This window comes from Lathamus discolor, chromosome 9, assembly GCF_037157495.1.
Source record: "Lathamus discolor isolate bLatDis1 chromosome 9, bLatDis1.hap1, whole genome shotgun sequence".
In the NCBI taxonomy this organism is placed as follows: Eukaryota; Metazoa; Chordata; class Aves; order Psittaciformes; family Psittacidae; genus Lathamus; species Lathamus discolor.
The window spans coordinates 7,531,967-7,558,921 of NC_088892.1; the positions used below are offsets into that span (position 1 = coordinate 7,531,967).

General features: G+C 42.0%; 1 protein-coding gene across 7 annotated transcripts in view; it reads left to right on the forward strand.

The window, feature by feature from the left end:
- The first annotated feature begins 12,106 nt into the window (after positions 1-12,106).
- LOC136019655 (ligand of Numb protein X 2-like) overlaps positions 12,107-26,955 on the forward strand; it is a 29,855-nt gene continuing 15,006 nt past the window's right edge. For 6 of the 7 annotated variants that reach the window (XR_010614997.1, XR_010614994.1, XR_010614995.1 and 3 more), the window contains exons 1-2: positions 12,107-12,329; positions 24,685-25,145. Coding sequence is in view for 4 of the 7 variants with exons in the window: in XM_065690078.1 (XP_065546150.1) it covers positions 24,745-25,145 (401 nt within the window). In the remaining 3 variants the exon portion in view is untranslated. Of the gene's footprint in view, positions 12,330-12,622; positions 12,778-24,684; positions 25,146-26,955 lie in introns of those variants that run through there. The other variant, XM_065690076.1, reaches the window with a different exon arrangement.

Here is a 26,955-nt window from a genome sequence, read left to right on the forward strand (position 1 = left end):
GTTGCCACCCAACTGGTGGGTGCAGTGGTGAAGCTATGGAATGAGTTGCAAAGGACCAGCACCTACCAGGCACTGCCTTCTTTTTGTCTCAGAACTCTAAAGGACTATTTGAAACACAGAAAATAATTACATTAATTTACTCTTTTGTGTACAGCCCAAAGTGTTATTTCAGAATCTCTGCTGTGTTGCTTGCTCAGTGATAGCTTTATTGTTCTAGACGTGTGTGATGTTTTACAGAAACCAGAGGTACCAGACTTTGCTTCAGGCAATTGTCACTAAAGTAGCTTTAAAAGCAACTGTCATGGTTTTATGTGGGTTTCTATGAACTTACAACAGCTGTCCAGTTATAAAGCAGCCTACAAAACATCTGCTAGAGGCCCCAGAGGGGGCAGTTGGTTCCTATATGCCAGAGATGCATAGACAGCAGGAGTTAAATACAGCAGGACAATTAGGGCTCGAGGGAACTTGGGCTTTTCTTCCATAAAGATGTAGTGAATTGTTTATGAGAGGGAATGGTCAGAACCAGATATGGGGCAAACTGCAGCCAGCACCATCTCTGCTTCCTCCCTTGCCCAGCAGGGGATTTCTAATCTTGAGTCACAGCTACTCCATGCTTCCAGCCATGCTATCTTGCCATCATATTCAATACCAAAGGGCTCAGATCCCATTGTCTCCTTTCTGAATTCCAGCTAAGAGTGGCTGAACAGGGCCTGCATCCACCAGCCAAATAGTACCTCCAGCCCATGGGAAGTTTTTCTTCCAGTCTTTTCACCAGAAGAACATTTCTTTTTTGCTATTTACTTCCTTGGTAGAAAATAAGACAATGATGACACAGCCCCTTCTATTTCTGTTGCCAGATTCCTCCTTGAGGCTCCCACCACTGATCTGTGATTCCTGCAGACTGTCAGCATCGCATGTAACATGCATCAAGTGTATCAGCACTTACAACCAAGTGATAACATGTTTAGTCTAAATGCTGACTGTTGGGGAAAATATTTATGTCAAGGATCTAAAGACCAAGCAGGGAAAGAAATTACTTACAATGACCTGTGTGTGTCACACTGTGATGGAAAAAATGCATATTTAAAATAGTAAAACTTAAGTAAATTTTGAATAGGAAACTTACTAAAGTACAAATCTGCCTCTGATGGAATACCTACCCCTAACAGTGTTCTGCTGGTATTTTAAAAGGCATCTTTTCTAATGTAGTAAGGTACCACCAGACTTTGAACTAATGCAATAAAATACTTTATAAATATCTAATGAGGAGAAATGAAGAAAGAAAATAGATTTCAATCACGAATACTTTAAGTAAAGACAAAATTTTGTCACTGAAATGAATTCCCAAAATTAATATGTGGGGATAAGGGTAAGTGGGTCATGTGCTGTGCATTGATACAGCCACAGTGGAGAGTTAGAGGACAGAGCCTACTACAGAAACATGCCAGCAGAGGGTACTCATACTCTGAACATCCCAGCGCTGGGGTGCACTGCAATGTTCTTGAGGGCTGGAGGACAGTAGGGGACCTACAGGAGTAAGCAAAGTACCAAAGTGAATGAAAAAATGTCCCTAGCTGCTCACCACTCACCTCTCACTAAAGACTTCATAGGAGCAGCTGTGAGTAACGTAGCAAGAAATAGAACATAAATCAAACTTTGAAACTGTTGCTGAAGACAATGATTTATAGGTAGTTTCCAAAAGCTGAGAAGCAGAAGGTCAGAACTATTACAAAACAGCTAGATGGATGAAACTATCATAAACGTATTTGTCATACCTTTGCAGGCAAAATGTTATACCTAAGGGAATACAACTCCAAATGTAATTAATATAATCAGTATGTACATACTCATACCAATACCGGATTCGAAAATAACAGAACAAAAGCATGTTTTACCTCTTCATGCCTTAACTGATACAAAAAACTCCCACAAATCCCTTTGCTGAAGCAGTGACACCACTACAAAACCTGGGTTTGAGCAGGGCTCATTCTCCCCAAGACCCTACCTTCTACCACATGGGCAGAAGAGCTAGGAGTAGGCAGGATATTCAGCAAGTAACAGCTCCAAAAGGCAGCCATTCCACAGGGAAAAGGGAAATTAAGCTCTGCGATTTTTTTGTTATAAAGGCAGCTTGAGAGCAGAGAGCAATACCAGAAGTTTATGCTTCAACTATCACATATTCTATATCTTTAAGACCACCTTGGACTTTAGGTGCCCTATTTAGAGTAGCCTCATCTCAATTTGTTGTAGTCTGACCACACATTGTAAGAGCTCAAGGGCTCTTCTAATTTAGCTTGGTGTCGTGTAAGGACAGGTATCTAACTTGCTCCTTAACTTACTACCCAGACTGACTTGCAATGTTGTTTTAGTCAGGCAGAGGACACACCTGTTGCAGAGGTACTGCTGTATCGAACAATTTGGCAAATTCTAATTTAAGAGTAGCAGAACTGGAAAGTAGTAGCACTGGAAAGAAGAGCAGGGAAGTATGTTAGTATCAGCATTTTGGTTTGTGCATGCACCCATAAGCATAATTAATACAGCTGTCCCTTTTTTGATCTTATTATTACCTTATTTAAACCACAGTAGTACTCGGATTCCTCCTCCCCACCTTCGTTTCTGCTTTGGATTGCTTTATGCTAAGTTACATAGAAGCAACATCTGGACACTAAGAACTCCTAGAAAAAAGGAATTTCCTTATGATGTATTTACGAGGTAGCCTTTTAAGAACTGAAATGTCATAACCAGTACTTAATAAGACAAAATTACTGAATACCAAGTTGCCTTTTACCTCATTTTGAGCCCTAAGCACCAAATTAACTGGTACTGTAAAATCACTACTGCAACTTAGAGTCATATCAGAGATAAATATAGCATGCCTCAGTTTGAAATTGGGCCTTACCTGGCAAACCCTTCAAAAACTCCCACACGGAAGCCTTCCTCTCCCCAGCAGCAAATGAAAGGATTTGGGAAGTTCTCTTTTCTGTAGAAAGCAAGCCAACTGCTGGACCAGGTTTCACAATTGTCAGAAGTATAAAGAAATGTACAAGCTGATGTAAGTAAAAATAAGAGCAGCCCCTTGAGTTCTATTAAACACAGACTTGCTTTGTAGTGCTGTAGTGACTAAACTTCTGCGTGCCTCAGTTTCTAAATCTGTACTATGAGTTGTAAACTGGGAGACTGCCAGGAGGTAAATCTGCAAATTAATATCTGCAAACTGCTTTTTGATGATTAGGTAAAAAGAAATTAAGAAGGGCTGAGTGTTATGAGTAAAGAAGGCGAGCTTGCAAGTGGACTCAGCAGAGGGGAACTGCCATGGAAGATGAAGAATGTGGTTAGACCAGAAATCAAAAGATGCCATCCAAGCTGCAAAACTGAGAGAAAAGCATCTTCAACCACAGGAGGGGACTGCTGCATCCATGAGGTGGAGGAGCCAGCTCAAAATACTGTTTCCAGTAATTAATGTTTTGAGATATATTTCAGTCCTACAGTTGAAAAAATTCTTCTTAACTAGCTAAACCCTAATGTACAGATAAATAATTTATATAGAATGGGGTTTGGGTTGGAAAGGACCATAAGATCATCTAGTTCCAACCCCCTGCCACAGGCAGGGACACCTTCCACTAGAGCAGCTTGCTCCAAGCCCCTGTGTCCAACCTGGCCCTGAGCACTGCCAGGGATGGGGCAGCCACAGCTTCTCTGGGCACCCTGTGCCAGCCTCAGCACCCCCACAGGGAAGGATATCTTCCTTATAGCCAACCTAAATCTCCCCTGTTTAAATCTGAACCCAGTAGCCCTTGTCCTATCACTACAGTCCCTGATGAAGAGTCCCTTGCTGAAGCAGGGATGCAGCATTTATGGTTTGATTGGTTTGTTTTTAATACAAAGATCATTACTCTGACCATTGAATCTTCCGGAAAAAAATAGAAAGAATAGTTCTAGACATGAGTGCTGATTTCTGGTCATGAGAGTTGAACAGATTTAATATCAATTTCCTTTATGTCAGAAAACACACTAGGATATATATGAGATTATATTCTCAGAGCAGGTGGTTCTTAAATATATCTTCTCTGAGAAGGACCAATATTGCATTTCTTCTGAATTCAGAGCAGGGCTTCCTATTTCAAACAAAAGAAAATATTAAAATGGCTATGACCAAAAGAGCCATTTTAATTAGAGTGCAAGATATGTACTTAAATGAATATTATACAATAGGTCTGTGTTCCGTTTCACCTGGTGTCTCCTGAGTTTTATTAGAAATATTATTAAAGGTACTTCTTGAATACAAGCAGCAAGTTTTGTCTGTCTGTATGCACTAACAAATCTAATTCAGAAGAGAAGGACTGGTATCATCCACTGGCATGGAGCAGCTTCATATCAAAGTCAGATTCTTTCACTTTTCTGGTAAAATTATTTCTCCTTCTCAGTATTCTGAAGCTCATGCAAGTATGGATGCCTGAACTGGAGGGAATCATGCCTTACCCACAACTCCTTTACTATGTTCACACTCCAGAGTCTTAGTAACTTAAGCCAACGTTTTGTAGTTTAAACCCCCTTAGTAATGTTTTTGCTAATGTTTTGTGGAAGACATGTGTTCTCTTATGTTAACTCACCACTGGAATGTGTTTAACAAGGTCCTTCTTCCTAAGTCATGCATAGCTTAAATTCAAGGCAGGCTGCTAAAACTGGTCAGAACAGTCTCTCAGGGCTGCTTACATTGTTTGACAAGACCAGCCTATAAATACAGGTGAATATTTTTGTGTAGAGAAACACAAAAAGGTTGGGGTTTATAGACAATGTGACTTCAGTGTTGAGGAAGAGAACTGACTGGAAGAGAATTAGTATTGCAATGGTCTGTGTTGAATGGAGGTACCTTTGTTTAACTGAACTTAGCACCATCTCCTCTATCAGAATTCAGCTTAAGGGTGAAGCACAACAGAGGACTTTAATTACTGCAAAGATTCATAGCTATGGTCAAGAAGCTCATTTACTGGTCCATTACAAATCTCCAAAAATCTGAGGCATCTGGTCCAGAATTTAAGGTGACCACTCTTCAGAGTTATATGTCTCTAGAAAAGAGCCTAGAGATGTTACACAAACATGCAGGACTGAATGCCTGTGTCTGCCAAAAAACCAGCCTGCTAACAGTTCCAAGTTGTGTCAGAATTCTATTTAAAGTATTCCCAGGAAAGATTTATTCTATGCTCATAGCTGTATTATTGTTGTGACACTTCAGATTTCTATTCTAGAGTTTACCTAAAGAAGTAATCTACAAGTACTGAAATGGGTGAGCTGACTGTAAGCTCTCCTCACATCTCCAGCGGCATTGCAACATGCAGAAGGAAACAAGAGCTGCAGGTCCCCTGGGATAGGCTGCAGAGTTCCTAACTGTCAGCTAAACAAATGTAACCTCATGATTTGGATATGGAGAAACTTGGTCTAGGAATGTGAGAAATAACTCATACCAGATGCCACAATGGCGTTTCCAGAGAAGTCACTTTAATGGTATAGTTGCACTTTAAGCAGCTCTATTGCTTATTTCCCTGATCTCTTTCTCAGTGCTGTGGCAGAATGACTTTTTGTGGATTAATTTGTTAATAGGTAATCCCATTTAATGGGTATCTTTGCTGCAAGGCAGTCTTGGCTTCCCACCCGTTCACTTTGGAATGTTTATATTTAGCTATTTACTGGAAACACAGCTCCAGCTGCAGAACACAGCAATTATTTTGGATGGGTCTTGTTTTTCCTCAGGACATGTCTTTTTCTTGGTGTAGACTGAACAGTCTTAATAGAAATATGTCACTTTGCCTGAAGAGAGTTTTGAAGAGTAAGTATGTTTAACTAGTATGGGTCCAGATCTGTGTTAGATCTTGATGAGACTTGCAGCCATCCCATGTTGTTCTTTTTAACCCCTTTGGGTATATATTGCTCTTATTAAAAATTTATTATTGTAAATATCAAAGGTATTCCAGGACAATTTTAGTAACTAAAAGCTCCAGGGAGAAAAGATTCCAAGGTGTCTCAGTACATTCTGCCTCTCTAACATCCTGATGTTGAGATGTTTCTTCACTGTCTTTTAGATTGGCGCTCTAATCTATGCCATAGATGGACACTGAGTCTCATCTTCCATTCCAGTGGATTCAGATCAGGCAACAACACAGTAATCCCTATGAAGATATTTTCTCCATATGTATTTCAATGGCTTTGACCCATGCTGTGCTGAATGGCTTGCAGCAAGCTGTTGGTAGAGAACTGATGAATGTAACCTGTCAGTTTTTATGATCTTTATGAGGCCTATGATCTTTATGAGGCCTACGATCTTCAGTTTTCTTCTTTAACATACTTTGCTCAGCTATCACAGTACATTGTCCCACTGATGATGGCCAGCTTGCCACCTAGGACTTGATGCAGTATTTTTTTCAGTCTAGGTGTAGGTTACATGTGTATAGCTGGATGAAACACAACTAAATATAGATGCTTCAAAAGATACTGCTCTTGCAAAATACTGAAAGATGTTGTGGTGACATAAACCAAAAAGATTGCTGGTTTAATTTTCCAAATGTAGATGTTGTCCTAGCAAAGAACATTGTATGGCCAAGCAGAATACAAACAGCCTCTGCCCTAGAAGCAACGTTGCTGAAGCAGGCAGTGCACATCTGAGACTGGAAGGCAACTGGCCCTGTGGTTTTCCAAAGAGTGCCCTCTAGCAAACAATTCAAAATGAAAGTTGACTAAAATCCCCAAGTTGTATCTACTGAATATTTTACACTTATGCTGGAGAAATAAGAGTGTTCTGTCTGTAACCTTGAAGTAATGAACAAAACCTGAATGTACTCCAGAAATAGCACACTATGCTCTATAGTCCATAACCCAGACATACTCACTGCTGCTGCTACTAAACCCTTGTGACAGGGAGTTTATGTAAACTAAGAGTAGTGCTGCAGACTTCCTGTGACTCCTGCTTCTCCAGGAAGACCATAGTAAGCTGCTGCAGTCTCACTTGGGATATTAAGGGGAAGAGTTTCCTGTCAGAGACAGGATAATACCCCCTGACATACGCAGCCTTTTCCTCTCACCCAAGTGTCCAAGAAGCAGAGTTCATAAACACAAACAGCAGAACATCAGCATTTGCTTTCGAAAAGTTAACAGAACAAAAGTGGCTACAGGTCAAATTCTAAATCCTGCAGAAACACATTCTCTAGTTAATACTCTGTATCAGAGAGCAGCAGTACCTTCCAGGCACAAAATTATACAGATAATGTTCCTGAATCGGATCAAGTCTACTTATTATCTGTTATCAGTCTTAACTAAGAGAACAGTGTTGCAATTAGGTTCTATCAAGTAAATTGAACATCAGACTTGCTTTATAAAGATAATTGCTAGAAACTTGATGGTACCTTATCTCCTTTCTTCAAAAAGTTAACATGGGAGGGGAGTCAAGGCATTTGGTCTGAGCATCACAAAGATCAAATCCAACCCTGTAAAATAATAATGGAAAATTCAGTGGGACCTAAAATTGGCCTGATGAAATGTTATTTTATCTATTGCTGCGATATCTTTCTTGGTAGGTGTTGTATTTCTGAAGCCATATTTAAAATCCTGCAACAGAAGCACTGCGATAAAAAGAAATCTGTTTTGGTTACAAAGCAGCTGCAACATTTCAACAGCATCATTTAAAAGTTATGAAATAGCCACTGATACTATTTGAAACAGCAAATCAGGGAAGCGATTTGCTTCATGTACCTTAATTTCTTTTCCTCATTTTATCATATCTGCTCCAGTGCAAAAAGCCAGATGGGTTATTCCCCTCCTAAGAAAAGCCAGATGCTCTCTTTATATCTGCCAACACAAGCTTTGCCATAAGCAGAAAATAAATGTGTTTACTTCTAATGAAAACATTCAACAGATCCACCAAATAAAGTACTCCAACACCATTAATAACTGACCACTGTTAATAAAACACACCAAGGAAAGATAATATAAAATAATCCTAAGCTATTAATAACATGCACAAGAATCTTGTCCTATATTTCTTAATATTCTGTTTTCATTTATAAATGTCAAACACTGGGACTCTGACTACTTCCTATATATATACGGTATGAACACATAGGTAGCAATAATTTGCAGCAAACATACCAAAATACTGCAAAAGGAACAAATGTGCTGCAGAACCTGGCAGGATGAATCCAAACCATGTGCTTAGGGTCTTGGATTTACCATAATACACTGTGCCTCCATGGACGCAAACGTCCATTGCTCTGCTTTCCACAGAAGGGAGATTCCAGGCCATTTAATCATGAATTCCTGGGATGACTCTCTCTCTGTGTTTGTGGGATTTGTTTTTTAATTGTGTTTACATTCTTGTGTGTGGGTTGGGAATTTAGGTTTGTTTGTGATGAAACATCAAAGTTGAGTCCCAAATTAATACTGTGCGCTCGTGTATTCTTTGCACCTTCCCACAACAGGACAATAGAAACACACATGGTGACCAAGCTTCATGCAACATTAATGGACTCAACTAATCTGTAAACCTTTGTGTGATGTGATTTTTGTTTCCCTGTTCAATTTTGCTACTGTTATTTTCCCTATTGATTTCCTATTTTCTTTTTCAGATTTCACCAAAAAGCTTTCTAAATCTTCATGTGAAAAAAAACCTTCAATGATTAATATTCTGTGAACATGCAAGTAGGTTTAGTTGATATATCTGTTTGTCAGAAAGTGGCATTTTAATCCTGACACATGCATTGCACAGGTATGCGACCCATAATCTTTCTCCACATAGCATCACAGCGGTGACTGTACAAATTACACCATCACGCATGGGGAATTAGCAGCAGCTAGAGCAGAGAAAAGCTCAAATTGAGGTTGCTGTATTTTTTCATAGAGTCTTCTCAGTTACCAAAAGTTACACAAGTAATTTAGAACTACTAGAAGATAAGAAGTCCTCAAGTTCTGCAGAGCTTTGGTGTTTCAAAATCAATAGAGTGAAGACCAGATTGTGGGGGTTGTAAGAGGTGCCAGTGAGCAGCTCAGCAGAGTGAGATTCTCAGCACAAGGTTAACCAAAGTTATAATTTGAGTGTTACCAGAGAAACTATTTCTCTTCCAAATACCAGGATGTTTTTCAGGCAAAATGTTTACATCTGAAGCAGCACGAGCTGCCATTCAGATTTACACAATGCATTAACTGCTAGCACAACAATCCAGGGGAACAATCCATTTATGCTTTCAGACTGAATGTTCAGCTTTGGTTTGCGATCCTTCTTCACCAGGATCAGCTTCATATTTAGCCACTTTGCTCTTTTAACTGCTTGCTTCTGTACTAGGAGGGAAGAATCATCCACACATAACCTCTTAATTATAAACTAGATCATGGAATTCATCATCTATCTTAAAAAAAATGTATGCATTATTTTAAATATGGTCATATATTTTAAATAAAATGTATTTATAGAGATTTTCACCTGGTTTATTTTTTCAGATGGCTCAGCATCCTGACCTGGTTCACAGTCCAGCCACACAAATTGCTGCAGACACAGCTAAGGGTTGGTGCGCTGTGTTGCAAGCTCAGGGAACAAGGAGCAGGTAGGAACCAGTAATACAGCAAAGGCTTCATATCATCAAGCCACAGCCTTATTTACAATGTGGCTGCTTTTGCCTGGACTAGGATAGAAATTAATTTCAGTTCCTTACATTTGTGTTAGCTCTGCAGAAGAGACCTGTATCCTCCATGAGTCCATTTAGTAACCATGACTCAGTGGGATTCCTTTATTGCAAAGCCAAACCAAAATTCCAGCACACTTATACAATAAACTTTCACCATATCTTAATTATATATGGGCACACTGTCCACTCAGAAAACAGGTCATCGTGCATGATAAAAATCTCCAGCGAGTGCTAACTAGACAGAATTCCTAATTTTAACGATTAGCATCCATTTGAAATTTCCCTGGGGTTTGTCTTCCTAATACCCCAAGTTCACCCACACATTTCCTGTCCTCACCGACTGAGCTGCAGGCGGCACGAAAGAGAGACTGGTTCTACGCTAAGGTTTAATCCTCTCCCTCAAGAGTGCTCCAGTTCCACAGAGTTTAGCTTAAGCCTTTGCTTGTTAAGTTCTGGCTTAATGAGTACAGGCTCTGGAGTGAGGTCGGCTGACAGCACAGGTACTACCTGATGTCTCTGCACCAAGATCTAGTGCTTGTGTCTGAGTTGGCAGCTCATTTCCAGCGATCACATAGCTCCAGCCTGTCACTGGTTGGACTTGATGGTAGAATCATAGAATAGTTAGGGCTGGAAAGGACCTTAAGATCATCTAGGTCCAACCCCACTGCCATGGGCAGAGACACTTCACACTAAACCATAACACTCAAAGCTGATGCAAAGCTGATGGCTCTGCTTGTGGTGAGGGAAGAGGCAGAGAGCATGAGCAAGTACCTGTGCAAACAAGCACAAGAGCACATTGCTGAGGCACATGGGGAAGCTCCTCTTGTATCTACAGTGAAGTGATCCGAAGCTCAGCACTCAACCACAAAACTGCATTCAGCATTGCTGCAGAACATGCAGCTTTCCAAACACTTCATGCTATGGTCACACTCAGGGTGTGCTTCTCTTCAAGGTTTTTCCAACCTAGCTGATCCTATGATTCTATGACTGTTCTTCCTTTCCCAAACAAGAGCTTAATTGCACAGACTGAGACCAGTCAAACACTTTATTGCTAAGGTATTCTTTAGTTCAGAGGGGTCTGAGGATGTGATGCCATCCATCCTTCCAACCATCTCAGCCTTGGTGCTTCACAGGAAATCCTATCAAACAAGTATGGGACACGTCCGAATCATCAAATGTCAGGCATGTGCTAGTTCTACCTGTACTGTATATTACCTATGTTAATGTACAAAGGTTTCCTTCCTAACAAATCCTTCTCTAAAATGATGGTTTAATGCTCTTTTTCTTCTTTACTGGCAGAAATGTCCTCTTCTTTACTACTTCATGAATCCCTTGACTGCAGTAAGAGTACTTAGGGAGGCTGGACTAGACGACCTTTGAAGGTCCCTTCCAACCCCAACTATCCTATGAGTCTACTTCCAAGGCTGGATGATGAACAAGAGAAGGGAATTCTAACGCAGAAAGTACTGCTGTTGGGGTTTGGGGTTTTTTTGTTGGCCTGAAACAGTTCTAGCTCACTGCATGTACCCAAATGTGATCTGGCACAAAGAAAGGCATGCTACGCACCCAGGATGGTCTCTTGCTTTGGGAGGAATGCCTCCCTTGGATATTGTGCTAACACAGATCCCTCCTGATTTGACATTTTGCTGGTTTGAAGCATGAGTGTTACAGGCAGCTGCCTGAATAGGAGCACTGGAAGCTGGACTTACAGCTCACAGTAACAGCACACAAGTTAGCACCTGGCTGCCTCCAGCGCCACCCCTTCTCTGGCTCTTACCAGGCACAAAGCAGTGTGAAGTGGCCCATTGCCACACAGCACCAGGGCACGGCATGGCAATGGGCTCCCCAGTTGCCTACCGGTTTACAATTTGCCAACAAATTCAGTTCAAGCACAAGCTGAATACTTCCAAACTGCTGCTATTTCTGTTTATCGCATGGAAGAGCGGCCAGAGTGTAAATGTGAAATGTAGTTTCCCCTCAAATTCTGGCTTGTTTTTTTTTTTCTCAGCCAGGTGAACTACAGTTTGCTCCTTGCACCCAGAACAGCATGAGGTTTTGGTTTTTGTTCTATTTTACAAGGGTTTTTTGGTCAGGCAGAGATCTAAGGACACTGGTAGGCCAGGAGTCATGCCCGGGGTGAGCAGAATCACCTCAGAGAGCCAACGGAGATGTCTCTAAAGGAGAAGAGCCACTGTTCCCCACGGGATCAAGTTACCTGGGCTGACCAGCGGGCTCCTTCCCCGCTCCATTCCTCCGCGGCTCCCATCGCGGCCCCGCCGCCCGCTGAGGTGACCCCGCGGGGCTCGGCCGGGCCCTGAGGCGAGCGGGCAGTCCCGGCCGGGAACGTGCCCCGGGCCGCCGCGGCGCCCCCTGGCGGGCCGTGAGCCGGGCTCCGCGGTGTGGGCGGCCCGAGGAGGAGGAGGAGGAGGGGAGCGCGGTGAGGGCAGGGCCGGGCCGAGCCGCGCCGCGCCGGGCGACACCTGGGCGGCTGCGCTGCCTCCCTCCTCCTCTCACGGAGGTTTCGACTTTCTTCCCCGCCCGGAAACTTGGTGGAAGGCGCCGCGCTCGCCGCTGTCGCAGGCCGGGTTGGCGCTGGGCTTCCCTCGCCTCCTCCTTCCCCTCAGCGGGGACCAGCGAGCCGCGTCCCGCCCGCGGCGCCGGCAGGTGAGCGGGTTGTGCGAGGGGCGCGGGGTGCCCGGCGGCGCTGAGGGGCCGCGGAGCGCTGAGGCAGCGGCTGAGGGCTGCAGCGCTCGCCCGGGTCTCGCAACTGAGGGCTCCTCGGCAGTGACCGCGCGGGGCTGGGGAGCAAATGGACGTGTTCTGGCGTTGTACGGGGCAGTAAGCGCCGGGCAGCGCAGGGAGAGCTGCCCGCCCGTCCGGAGGCGTTAACTTCAGGGGTCGGTCTTGCCCGGGCCTGCGCGGGGCACTCCGAGCTCGGCGGTTTGGCCTCGGAGAGAAGCTGTAGGGCAGAACTCTGCTGTGAGGTGCGAAGTTGTCAAGTTTCTGGTGCTGTGCTGGTGATTAATGCAGGAAAGACCATATAAATAGAAGCTGAGATGACAGGCAAGGCAGAGGAATGCGACGATGTGAATGTTGTGGAAATGCCTTAAAGGTAAGAAATACAGGTGATGTTAAACATGAAGAGATTTGTAAGAGGCACGGGAAGAAATGTTTAAGGGATACTACACAACTGGAATGCTCTCTGTTGAATGCATAAGTTGTTCATAAGGGGTTTACAGTGGGGTGAGGCGGTGTGCAGCCTAGAGGACGATCGCACCCTGCTCCGCTGCTTGGTTGTGTGCACTTGACATCTCTCTGCTCCTGGCATTGGCCTTGCTGTCTGATGGAGAGTGAACAGAACAGGCAGCAGCCAGCTGATGCCAGCGCAGGAGGTGGCAGGGAGAGCGGGACAGCCCCTTTCGGTGGCACTATAGGCTTAGTTTGCTTTAAGCCATGCTTGAAAAGGGGGTTTTCAATTCCTTGAGCTATTTGTTTAGTCCTGCTTTACCTTGATAAGGTAAGAAAAGGGAAGTGAGTAGTCCCCTGTTGCTTACCAAACAAAAGAGTTATATTTTCAGCTTCTGCTCCAGTTTTTTAGCCAAGGCGTAAGGACCAGAACTGTATAAATGCCCAATAGGAAACATTATTCCAGCTCAAGTGCAGATAAGTGTTAGGGGAGATCTGTGCTGTTGAAAGGGTATGCTGGGCAGGGTCACACCAGACAAGCCTGTGGAGATAACAGGCAGCCTAGGGAAGTATCTGTCACTGTTACAGGGCCCCAGAGTTGTCCAGTCTAATCCTTTAGGCTCTGGAGACTCCAGAGCAGCCCAAGGTTTGGGTGGTGTGGGGTAGCTTAAAGAGCTGTAGTTATCCTCCTGCAGCATTGCCAGTTGTGTGCTGTGCCTTTGGGGGATGGCGCTGACGTTTGTCCTTGATGCTTGAAGGCCAGAGCTCTTTTGGCAGTTCTCCAGCAAAGAGAATGCAGATTGTGCACATGGCTCCTTCAAAACAAATCTTCCTCTTAGAGTTACATACTCAAACTCTTCTTACAACATAACTAAGCAGATGTAGCCTGTCTGTTGCTGAGAGGGGCTAAGGCAGTGGTAATGTTTATTCCCTCCCCCAAAGGGATTTGCTCCCTGAACCAGCTCATGAAATCAGAACAGCACCAGTGCTTGTGGAGAGGGAAAACAAAGAGGTCATATGGCTGAGGATGGAGCAGAGAAATGATAAACAGGAGGCCAACCTTTCATGGGGTTCACTAGCTGTTGGAAAACTCAGCCCTGCTACATTCACCTCATTTATGTGTCTGCTCTAGTATGCAAGCTTGATGCATATGTAACTAATTTAAATAACGGAGATGCACTAGCATAAAACCCCAATGAAATGGAGGGAAGGAGCTGTGGTGAGCAGTAAGAAGGAACCTCATCTACTGAAAGGCAAGTTTCTATTAAAGTTTATAACCAAATGAATAGTGAGGGAAGTGAGCAAGGGTTAAGAAACAAACCCAACCATATGGCCTGGGGAATGAGAGCTCTAATAGGTGGAAGAAACAGCTCCATAGGGGACCTGGCAGCTAAATGACCTCCAAAAATACCCATGAAGTTCAAAGATATCTGATAAACAGGTTGAGGATTATTCTGGGTAATATTAGTGCTACCTGGATGGCGATTCCAGTAACTGCAGTTAGAAATTGTAATTAATGGTTTTGTAAGCCATAGTCATGCTGTACTTCCTGAAGTATGGCTAATAGATGAATTTAAACATGTTTATGAGATCTTAGACTTAATAGTTTAGTAAGAATAAACTTAAAAGTATAGATATAACTGCAGAATGAAATATTTGTTGTTCGGAAAGCACCTCCCTTCTGTAATTTGTTTCTTTTCCTTGCTCATTGCCATATATTTCTTATTTTCTACATTAAACTGCTATATTGATTTAGCTTTGAAAATGAAGCTGCATCATTTCATTCTGCTAGTGTGTATCTTGCCAGAGTAGTCGCAGCTGTTGTCTTACTCACAGGCCTGAGTATGTTTTGCTGGTTTAATACAAAACCCTCTTGTTTGGCTTTTCCTTCTCAGCTTACTTCAGTGGTGCTGTTCATACAGTTGTTAGGAATTGCATTTGACATTCCTGTCCCTTATCAGTTTATGTTCCCTGATTTATAACACGTAAAATGTTGCTCTTGGCTTAGAAATTTCTCAACACAAATTGAATTTGAAAATATGAAAATATCTGGCAATTTTTTTCTGATGCTTTGGGTAAGAATTTGCCTGTGAGCCAGTGTCTCACAGACCATCTGAAGTGTTAGAGGGGATTTAGATGAACATGAGTAATAGGAATTACTATGCTGGTCCAGGAAAAAACACTTAAGGCTAGAAGGAGGGAAATGGAATAAAGCTGGAGGAATTTGAAGAGACAATCAGCATCTTACAGACAAAGGCTGGTTTTACGTACATATAGTGGTCCCCTGAGTCTAGAGGGTCTGTGCAAATTTTGTTTGAAGACTGTAGTCTTCCTTATTTGGAATATTCTGGAAGGGAAGCACTGGAAGGGATTATGGATTTAAAAAAATGTGTTGCCTGGCTTTGTCTGTTCTGCCTGGGCCTTAACTCATGCAAGTTTTGTAGGCAGCTGAGCAGACTTTCTTTAAAAGCTGATTTTCTGACAGTTAAAAAGGGGTGAGATAAAGCTTGACCTGCTCCTCTGAGAGTTTAAAGGGCTCCCCTGTGACATCAGTCGTGTTGTGGTTGTTGAAATTCCAGTAAATCATGATCAGCCCTATTTGTCAAGTTCCCGAACTTATTAACCTCCCACCCCTAGACTCAATAAATGACAGATTCTCACCCAGTATGCACTATTGAAGGTCTCTGAAAAGAAAAGAAATAAATAATTAGCACAGTCTCTGCCCTGGGAAACTTAGATCTGAGGATATCCTCTTTGACATGATCTCAGTTGGTAGTGAACAAAAATTGCCCTATGATTATTTCGAGTAGGATACCTAAAAATAACCATAATGGGTCTTTTGGGCCTTTTTGTACTTAGGATAAAAAAAAGTTCCCCGTGAGGTTAACACCTGGGGCTACTTTACCCATAACCTCAGCAACCTGAAAACTGAACAGAGAAAGGAGATTGCTTCCCCATTCCTGTTGAAACCAGGGCTTATCACGGGTGGCTGAGGAAGAATGTGGTTGCTGCATTGATTTGTGGCTAGTGGAAGGACTTTGGTCAGTTGTTCCTGCTCTTTTAACCGGTGAGGCAGCCATACCTGTTTTAAGGTTATTTTTAGAACAAGAGAAAATATTAACTATCAGTTTACACATACTGTAAATATGTGCCTAATAAGGTAAGATAACAATGGTTCTTGAAGACCTGTTTCTGACACCTGCTTGGACACAGGTTTAAATCAGGGTAAGATTTGGTTGGGAAAGAAAAACACCAACCCACAAAACAAATAAAGAATTGCCTCTTGCAGTTTTGTTTTCCCCTAGTTGTGAGAGTTCAGTCTAAAGTCAACAAGATACATCAGGAGAAACTGTATGATTAAAAGGCATCTTGAATTACATGTGCAACTGTTCTTAAGCCTATGAACCAGTAATACAGATGTCTTTAGCAGCAAAACGTGTCTCAGCTCTTTTAAAAACGAGCCATGTTACTGTTCTGTAAATCTCTGGGGGAATGTAATTCTTAATCCAGAGATTTTTTTGTTTTCTTTTAACTGCTTCTGTAGTACTCACAAGCTGCTTTCTGTGGTGAAGCTACTGGTTGCAGCAGCTCTGCCTGCCCACAGGCACCGGTGGGAGTTTTAAGCTAACTTCAAACTTAGCTGCATGCCACCCTCAGGAGCTGCATAACATAATTATTTGAGAAGACGTGGGCTAAGGGATTAAGTGTTGGGTTTTTTTGTTTAAATTGAGGTAACTTGTTTTCTTTCTTTCCCCTTTACCATGATCTGATGGCAAGATGGAGTGCAAAGGGGAATTACAGACTTAATTATCTTTTAATTGAGCTTTTTTAGTAGTGGGAACAAGCTTGGGCTGGAAAGTACTCTGCCCTGGTTTTGATATAATGCCCTCTTACCCTGTGAAAGGAAGTCTGGGGTGTTGTATCCTGAGCAGAGTGATAGGCCCTGCTGATGGCATCCAGAATGGGCTGGGGCTGTCTGGAGCCATTGAGAAAACAGAGCCAGGACTGGGGGAAATCTGATGGTCCCTCTAGAATAACACTCTCAGCTGTGCTGCATTTTTGTCGCTGACCACTGGTTTTATTTTGCAGAGTTTAGATCCAAGTGCCTATTGATATAAAGGGATGTGATTAAATAATAGATTGTGCTAAACTCTTAACTTAAAACAGAGCACCATTACAAAACATAGTACAATTGTAGCTGGGATCAGAATTTGCCTTGATGTGGAGAATGAACAATTCTATGCTACTTTATCCAGCAGCAAAGCTCTAATCTGATGTTTCTGATGTTAGCAACTGTAAGTATCTGACTGTTGATAGGAAATATTTCATCACCAGGTGCAAAACTCTGCTTTCATGCTGCTGGATTGCTTATGGTAAAGTTATGTAGAAAACAGTATTTGCAAAGGTGGTGTTTGTTTTGTCCTTTTTTAGCTAACCTGGAAGATGAATTGTTTCATGCTTAAGCTTGAGAAAAGCCGATGTTAGTTTCTTTAAACTGAAATTAGTTTTAATTAATTTTAAAGTAACGATGGAGTGTGATAGAGAATAAAGCTTTGTAGGACTTTCTCACAAGACAGGCAAGGCTTAGAGGTATATAAATACCATAAGTCTACCAAAAGCAACAGTCTTTCTCTTCCCTTCTTCCCCCTTTCTCACATTAACATATATATGATGATGACTGCCTTGGTGAGGATATTCCAACAATGACTTTTAAAACCAGGCAGTTACATAATGCACAGTTTGCTTCTTCCCTTGTGTGCTTCAGAAATTCTCTGATAAAAAATAATCTGATTTATATTACAAATACAACACCCAGATCACAATGAAGAATGATTTACAGGTTTGCGTTCATCAGGCTACTGCAGGAGTAACAGCTATCAGGGCTGAGTAGTTATGGAGGCTTTTGACCCAGACAAGCCTCTACACATGCTTATTTCAGATTCTGTATACTGTGGTATATATATAAAAGTATACTGTGTATACTTTTGCTGTAAAGAAGGAATTTACAGCGAGGCACAGACCATGATGTGCTAAGAGCATCTAGTATTCATGTATAGCCAGTGGACACATGATCTTTATCTCCTGTTCTCAAAAGCAAACCCAGCTCTTTGGAAAGTAAGTGTGTTACCAGATATGTAGATGAACCTAGATCTGAACATCAAATCTCTTAATTCCTTTTTGTCTTGTTTTTTAGCTTTCTGCTTTAATTGCTAGAGAAGCTTTCGTTATTAATTACAGATTAGGTCGTTTATCCTTAAATTATAGTATTGGATTCCTTCCTTCTTTGTCTGTAGAACACTTCTCCCACAAACATCAAACTGATTTTTAGGGGTGGAATTGCAGATAGCTGCCAAATTCAAGATGTAGGTGAACTGAGGTGAGGGTGGAGGTGGGGGTATTTAATTTCCTAGAGAGAGGTGATTAGACACAATACAAAAATATAAGGAACACACAAAGAAAGTCAATGTGCGCTGCCAGTGGTGAAACTTCTGTAAGAGTCTTTGAGTCAAGTTCTGTGGAGAAGCAAATTGATTTGAGTAGTACAACAGAATAATTCCTGTGAGCATAAATGGAGTGACTTGCACCTTTGTGTGAAGACAGGGTGTGGAAGGGATGGTGGATATAGCAGAAGTATCTAGCAAAGGTGAGGAAGAAGTAGTAATGTAAACAAACCAGCTTTTTGTGCGGCACTTGTCTTCACGTCTATTTGATAGCACTCAATGTATCCATTTTTCAGAGCAGCATGTTAAAATATAGCCAGTGCTAAATCCCCTTGGGAGAGAAGTGGAGGTGGAAAACATTTTACACCACTACTTAATTCCTTACGAAGGAGGGAGGAGAGAAGAAATTTACTGGTTCTTGTTACCCTGATAATACTAATGGAATGGTAACACCAGAATCTCCTACTGTGTGGAAAGAACTGGGATTAATTGTTGGAATTACATTTGTATTGTCCTGCTACTTCAGCATGCTGGGTCCCTGGTGAGAGAGTTACTGTTCTGTGGTGTCATCAACAGAGATGAGAAGCAAATGCTCTGAGCATATGGTAGGGAGAGAAATTAATTTTAAGTGCCAGCTTCTTAATTTTTCAAGTCAGCTCGTAAAATTAGGAGTACGTTTGCATTTAAGCTGTAATGCAAAACTAAAAGGTTTGCTTTTATACTGAACTTTCAAATATACCACCAAAACAGGTTTCTTAAAAAACCAAATCTGTCTTGAAGTGTGTTCTGCTAAACGCAGAATCCATGCACCATGCTGGAGAGCTGGTATTGTAAGGGTTGCTCAGGAGAGAACTCCTTAGGCTAGTGTTAGTCAACCAAGCCTTTTAGCACATCTCTCAGCATAGGGTTTCCTGGAATGATAAGTCTTTTCTAGTAGAACAGGATAATGGTTCTGATTATAATTAACAAGAATACAAGAAGTTTTTCTGTTTTCTGCTTGAGAAAACAGATGCTTGCCCAGGAGTTCAAGCAGATCAAGCACAAAACTGTCCAACGAGCACAGAAACACCAGGGAGTTAGAATAAAAACATATTTTCAGATTAATTATTAATTGAATGAATTGAATAATTCAGTTAAAGAATGGGCATAATTAATAGGAATAATATAAATTTGTGAAATTGACGCTGTTTATACTGAATACAGTAAAGCAGCTTTGATTTAGAGTTTCTCAATCAGTGTTCATCTGAGTGCTGAGCAGTTACTCTTGGAGGTGGCTTATTAGAAACCCTTCGGCTTGTAGGCAAAGTAAACTAGGGAAAGGTTACTTCTTAATTTAGTTATATAAATTTACCAGTTAAAGAAGCTTTTATATTCAGTGGTCTGATCTTCAGCAATATCAGAAAATGAGAAAGAAAATGGGACTACCTGAAACTCTTACATCGCCACCTCAAACTGCTCTTGGGTTTGGTATTGTGGCTTTTGTGAAAGTTGACCTACTTGAAGTATTGCTTTTAGAAATCTAATATTTCAACAATTTTCTGTGCCACTGCTGTAAACTAAGGACAGGTTACTTGTGGTTGTGAAACACTGCAGTAGTAGTGCATTTGATAGAAACCCTGTCCCATTTCATGGATGTGAAGCCCTCATTCAAAATAGCAATAAGACTCTGCAAAAAACCTGTTATGGAACACTTTCACAATGTACTTCTCTAAGATGAAAAAATAATGCTATTCTGTGAAACATGAAACTTCCTAACTGAGTGAAAACTGTTTGAAGGCAGCTTAGCAGAAGTCCTGCCACTTCTTCTTATGGTTTATTGCTAAAGCACTCGGTTTGCAGCATTAGAATCCATCTTCGCCTTGTTTTTATGTAAGCAGATGAGGTTTGGGTTAATGCCCTGCTGGTGCGTGCCCTTCATCATCTTAATCCAGAATGGGCTGGCTTTGTCCACCCAAAAAAAATCAAGGAATTGTTTAGCCTTTAGTTGGAATGTTGCATTTCCAGTCTCCCAGGGAAATGCAGTTATAAATATAATAACTGGCATAATTATTGCAATGAACTATTACATAGCAGTAGATGTTGGGGATGTACCCTGCTCCCAAAGCCAACTTTTACATTAGGTTTTTCAATAACACAGTGTATCAACATATAAGTGTGAACCTACAGGTGCATAAAAGCATAAAGCAGTTGTATTTCCAAAATATTTTCCAGGGTACAAGTAACTTGTTAATATTAAGAAGTAGTTATTTGACAGATTTCTCCTTCTCTTAAATGATTTTTTTAACAGAAGCAGTATGTGACATTCCTCTAGTCATCTTAATCTGTTGTGTTTTGTATCCTTACTGCAGACTGGCTGCATATTTCTTTATTTTGCAATGTGGAATGTGCTCTGGGTCACTCACCACACTTGTGGTTTTAGAAATCAGTTGGTGAATAGAAACAGTCTTGGTTTTTCTTTTTATCCCCAGGAGGTTCCTATGTGATCTTGGGTCACTTGAGATCGTATTTGAAGACATACTAAAGCATTAAATTCCCATGAATTGATGCCTCTGTGGGTCTGTATTTTAGCCTCTGGTGATGTTATTTCTGTCTTTAAATGGGAATAGCATCAATGTTAGAGCTCAAAGAGATGTCATTAAGGTAAATATGCGCATGACTGAAAGTGATTTGTAACCAATGCTGGCTTTGTGTGAGCAGACGGGCGGCGTGGACTGAGTTGTGTTTCAATTTGTGCTCTCTGCTAACAACGGCAGAGTGAAATGCCTTAAAAACTGAGCAAGGAATGCTCCTTTCTTACAAGGAGCAAGGGGAATGCCAAGACTTCAAATAAGTCGGAAGCAGGGATGCGGCTCTTACGGTAGCCAGGTACCACAGTTTCTTCTAAGCCACTGTGGAGCACATAGAAGCACAATGTTGGAAAGATTTCTTAGATATTTATGCTATTTTAAAGGGATTTTTTTTTTTTTTACAAATAGCCGTAGAAGTAATTAATAAAGGTGCTCTGGAGAATGGGACATAGTTTGCCTATCAGGAATGGTGCTGAATGGTTTGCCGTCAGTGTGGTTCTTGGTATGTTCCTTACTAGAGCTAGTAACAGTGGTGTGGATGTGCAGAGGGGGTGTATATCTCAGGCTCTGTGCCCTAGCAGAATTAAAACTAGAATAGGCAATGTGCTAATACTGTCAGGAATAGTCTTGCTTTGGCACGAGAATAGATTAGATAGCCTGATAAGTCTTACTTTAAACAAAATGTTAAAGCCTTTTCTTGTTGCAATACAAGGAATCCTACTTCAAAAAAGAAAAGCCAACGGTTTTTTAATTTAAATACAGTAATGATAAAGGTGATCCCAAAGAAATGTTTCCACTAGCCCACACAGGGTAAGAAGTAGGGATTTCTGCTGGTTTATTTCCTTCTATTCTTTGCCATGTATAGGAATGGGGTGTGTTGCTTTCTAAGTAATTCAGACTCCCTGCATTATGTTTTACAACATCAGAGTTCATTAAAGCAGTAACATATGTCTACATCAGGCTTTAATGTTTTCATGTAGTCAATAAGTAGTAACTAGGGACCAAGCTAGATCTTGATGCTATGATGATTCTTTGGTAATATGTGCATTGTGTAGAAGCTGAAACATGTGTGAGGCCTTGGGGGAGATCCCAGTACTATGGAGAAGGGCAGGAGCAGGGAATGTGCACTTGGGGTGGCGATGTTGGAAGGGAGCTGGAAAGGGGGAATGATATGACAAGAAGAGCAACACAAAAACATTAGGGATTAAAACAAGTAACTGAAAATTGATGGAAACTGCATAAGATTGAGTATATATCAACCTTCCCCTTCAAAGCTAGAATCCCAAGGAGGTTACACTGGTCTGCTTAAGCTGAGGGTGAACCATGCGTGTTACGTTTAAACAATAAATTTTCTAGACACTTCAGATCTTCCTTGTTGTGCTGAAGTAGTCATCTTTGCTGAATAAGATGTTAGCAATTTTCCTCTTACAGAACATCTGCTTTCTGACTGAATCACCCAGCAAGCGGCAGGCTTGTTGGAGCCTGCTGTCTTCCCCACTGCTCACCAGCTCCTGCCTTGCCGAAGGGTGTGGGCTGGGTTTCATCACAGAGATGCTGGGCTGAGGTTCTCTGATGTCTGCAGGAGTGTCTGTCTTAGTGAAAGGACAGTGGTGGCAAGGTAAAATTTACCTTGGTGCTTTGGAATGGAATCTTCACCCCTTGGTTTTGATGATCTAGAAGTGAGAGGGTAGAACAGCGTAGGGTTACAGGGAAGAAAAAAGCAACAAGATTGTGGTCATACTTTTATCTTCCATGGGGCTTGAAATTAGTCATAAATGGGATTCATCTTGTATAACCTTTAAACACAGAGAGCAGAGAATGAATTTGGTAAATAATCTGAAAAACCCCCCATATAAAAGTGGTTTATCAGCAAAATTACCGTGGGGTTTGTTTTTGCTGGGAAAGTGGATTTGTTTCATCCCCTGCCAAAGTTTTATGCAAATAACTACAACCCGAAGCACCAGTATTTCTTACTGGGAGATGTTTGCCTTGGAAGTGCCATGATTCCTTAACTGCTGGTGCTGAGCTGATTGATTAGAATTGGTAGGTGACATCACTCACCGATGTTGAAATGGTTCCTTTTCACTGGTGAGAGAATTCAAGATAAAATGGAGACTTTTTATAAGGCAGACAATAGGGATGCCTGTTTCAGGTGTGGAGCTAAGTACCAAAGAACAGGGCTATACCCCTGCTTTGATTTGCTTGTGTGCTGGCTGTGAGTTGTGCTTTCTCTTTTGGGGGGCACAAGTCAGTCATGCAAGAGTTAAAGAGTAAGTGCAAACAGGAGAACTGGGTATGTACATCCAGCACAAGCGCTTTCCTGAAGGGGAAGATGCTTTTTGGCAGTGCAGTAGCAGGAGGTGAAACAAACAACTCATGCCCTGTACCCACCTGGAACTGTGACAGTACTTTTGAAGTGAACAAGTTTCCATGGCTGGGTAAAAATTCGCCTGTAAATGGCTTGATTCTGTTGGTGATACGTTATCCCTTTAATTAAATAGCTGACTTGTGCTTGACAATTAATTGGAGTGATGTATGACTTTTATTAGAAACCCATGACTAATTTTTTCTTGCCATTCTCGCTATCTTATTGTTCTTGCCCACCCTCCTCCAAAGGTGCTGCTGCTGTGTGCCAGCCATGTCCTCCAGGCACTGGTGCAGACCAGTGTTCGCTCTTGCTTGGGCTTTTACCTGTTCCAGATAAAGCAATTGTTTTCAGGTATTTTCCATGTCATATGTCAGAAATTTTCCATTTCATCACAGTTCTGCAATTCTTTTTGTTATAAAAGACTCTAAGGCTATTTACATCGACTTAAAAAATACCAACCCCAATTGCCCCCCAAAGCCTCCCAACTACTGGAATACAGAACGTTATCTAGTAGCCTATTTCCTACTTCGTTAAAATAACTGCTTGCTTTAAAACATCCTTCCTGCAGTAGTCTCTGTGCCTCCAGCAAACTCAAGTGAATTCTGTATTTAATTACAGTAGGTGAGATTCAAAATGGATGTGACTGGACACATATCTATTAATTTTAATAGAGCAGCAGCTGTAAAGAACTTAGATGCTATTCACTGTATCTATAAGAAGCTGAAGCTCAAACCTTCCCATAATGTTACTGCAACAAACTGATGTGGACAGTTCTTTGTGTTTTTTCCACTTAGGAAGCTTTAGTCTTTTTATAGGAAATTTGTTTCCATGGGTGAACTTAGGCATGGATGAGTGGGGAACAATGGATTGTTTGTTAAAATTAACTTGTTTGAAGGGAGTGGGCTTGAACGGAAGGAAATGTGCTTTAGATTCAAGTTTCTTTTGAAATTTCTTCCCCTTCTTTTTCCTCATCCCTCCCCAAACCATGAAACAGAAATCCAACAGCTAGAACTCCCAAACTGATGTTTCACCATACATAGCTTGAAAATAATCTGTATAATCTGGAAAGCCAGAGAGAGAAACTGTCAGTTTAAAACCCACTACCTGGGTTATCTCTTCTTTGCCTTCCCTTCTCTCCCTGGGCTGTTCTCCCTCAACATGCAGCTTTTGTCTCGGGTTTCTAGTTCATACATTTGGCAGGGTTTTATACAGCCTGTGTCACTGGTCTGTGTAAAGTAATTTAAGCTTCAATTTATCCATGCGCTGAAGCATTTTGCTGAATGATGTCCTCGCGTTCTCAGATCCCTGGGTTGAACATTCACAGGGTTGCTCTGGAAGGAAGAACCTTAAGGGCATGAAGATACCAGGGGGAAGTTAAGGCAGGAATACAATTTAATGTTTAATTGGCTCTATCCAGAGAGGACAGTTGCTAAAAGTCTTTCTCTCCCTTTCATTAGAGCTCCTCTGTCAGACAGTGACTACGAGTCAAGTCTCCTTACTGCTGGGCTGAGTGCCTGATGCTGGCTGTCATGGCTGATCCCACAGCAGAAGAACACATGTCCCAAGTCAGTGAACTCTGCTGCGAATGTGGTCAGTTCCACCTGTTGCTGGACAATCATCTCTACAACTTCCAGGATGAAGTGGATGATGAACTCATCTGCCACATCTGCCTTCAGCCTCTACTCCAGCCTATGGACACCCCTTGTGGACATACGTACTGTTTCAAGTGCCTTGAGAACTTCATGCAGGAGTATAACTTTTGTCCTATGGATCGGAAGAAGCTCTCCTTCCAGCAGTGCCACAAGTCCAGCCTTCTAGTACGAAACCTGTTGGATAAGCTGATTGTCTTCTGCCCTTTCAAGGCTGAGTGTCAGCAAACAATGCAGCGGTGTGAACTAGAAGCTCATCTGCAAAACAGGTGTGTTCCCATTCACATTACCTTATTGCTTCTTGTATAATGCCAGCTGTTTGTTGTGCTCCTGACCAGAAAGAGCCATTCACAGTACAGTTCTTAAACTGGGGCAAGGTGGGACACCAGAGATGACAGAGGGTGAGGCCAGAGAAGTGGGTGGGTGAAGACAGTGTAATTGTGCATGTGTGTGCTAGGGAGGCAAGCTCCTATGTGCCACAGAGGAAAGGGCAAGGTTCTGGCCTCCAAGCTGTCCACAGACACAAAACCCATCGACTGGATATACATTTGTGTGTCCTAATCTGGGGCACTTGACTCTGAAATTATTACAAACATGCTTCTTCTTGTTTCACTTGCACAGAGCAGAAAGGCACAAAATCAACACTTTGGGAGCAGGGATCGTGCAGTGGTGCCAGTTTAATTGGGCCAATTAAGATGTGCAATACATAACTCTTTGATCCAAATAATGTAAGTCCCTCCAAGCTGCACATTATGCAGTTGCTGAATCACCTACTTACAATTCCATTATCTCCTCTTTTTCTTTTCCTGAGAAAGAGAAGCAAATGAAAAATACTATTTCTTTCTCCCTTGTGCAGAAGGAGACATCTTTTTTATACCTTGCCCTTGGCAGCAGGGATGTGCTTTGGTGCTTCCACTGCTGGTTGGGCTGTTGGCAGGCAGAATGTTGTTGCTTTAAAAAAAAGTGCAGGTGACAGAGCCCTTGCCATGGCGCTTGAAGAACACTTGTTCCCACCTAGTTAATCATTGCACAGAGGGAGCTAAGTACAAGTTGTATTGCAGGCAGAAGCAGACCTTCCTTGGCAGCGTGTATGTTGTCAGTGGGCAACCAGAAATGCAACAGGCTTGTTTCCCTTCAGCTACATCACAGCTTTTTGTGGCAACCACTGTGCAGGGAAGTTGCACATAGGATACCTTTGCAGTTCCAGCCAAGGATATAGCCTTGTGGTTCTTGCTTGTCTTCAGTACCCACATATGAGAGCCTGTGTTAGAGCCAGGGGAGATGACAGAAGATCACAGAATGGTTTGGGTTGGAAGGGACCTTAAAGCTCCTCCAGTTCCAACCTCCTGCCAGGGGCAGGGACACCTTCCACTAGAGCAAGTTGCTCAAAGATGCTCGTGTGCATCTGTGAAATCTGATAATCTCCTTTTTCTAGAACCATCTCTTGGCACTGCTGGCTTGTTATCAGGCAGGGCTGAATGCTCCAGGGACAGGGCTGCTTAGTTGTGTAGCTGGGGCTATGACCCACACCAGGGCTGGGCCTTCCTCTCTGCTCTGTAAATCTCCCCTGCTATCAGTAAACTTCTGTCACTTGTTAATCCCTCTGGCACGGGAGTTAAAACACAGAAAAGGGAGGCACCTTTAAATGTTTATGTTAGAGACTTGTCTGGAAACTCTGTCATCCTCTAATACATTTCATGGTTCTTAGTATCTTCCTCAGGGAGATAGCTAAAAATCACCTCAGCTGTGGGCATAGTTGGACTGAAACATGGGGGAAACGAGACTATAATTACACTGGGATTCTGGTGTTCCTGGTTTTCAGTTTTAAGCAATATTAACAAGTAGCAGGAAACGTAAAGGAATAAGAAGCATCTAGAAGCTTGTTTTCATGGGAGATTTCTCTGCCCTTTGCAAAATGAATTTCTTTCTCGACATCTTTGAAGGGATGTTCACAAGTGGATCAGTCAGATTCTGTCTTTAAGTTTCAGGGTCATCTTACTGCTTGGAGAATGAATGACTAGGAATAAGCCAGAGGAAGTAATACTGGGATGAGACTTGTTTAGCCAGAATGTAAATAGT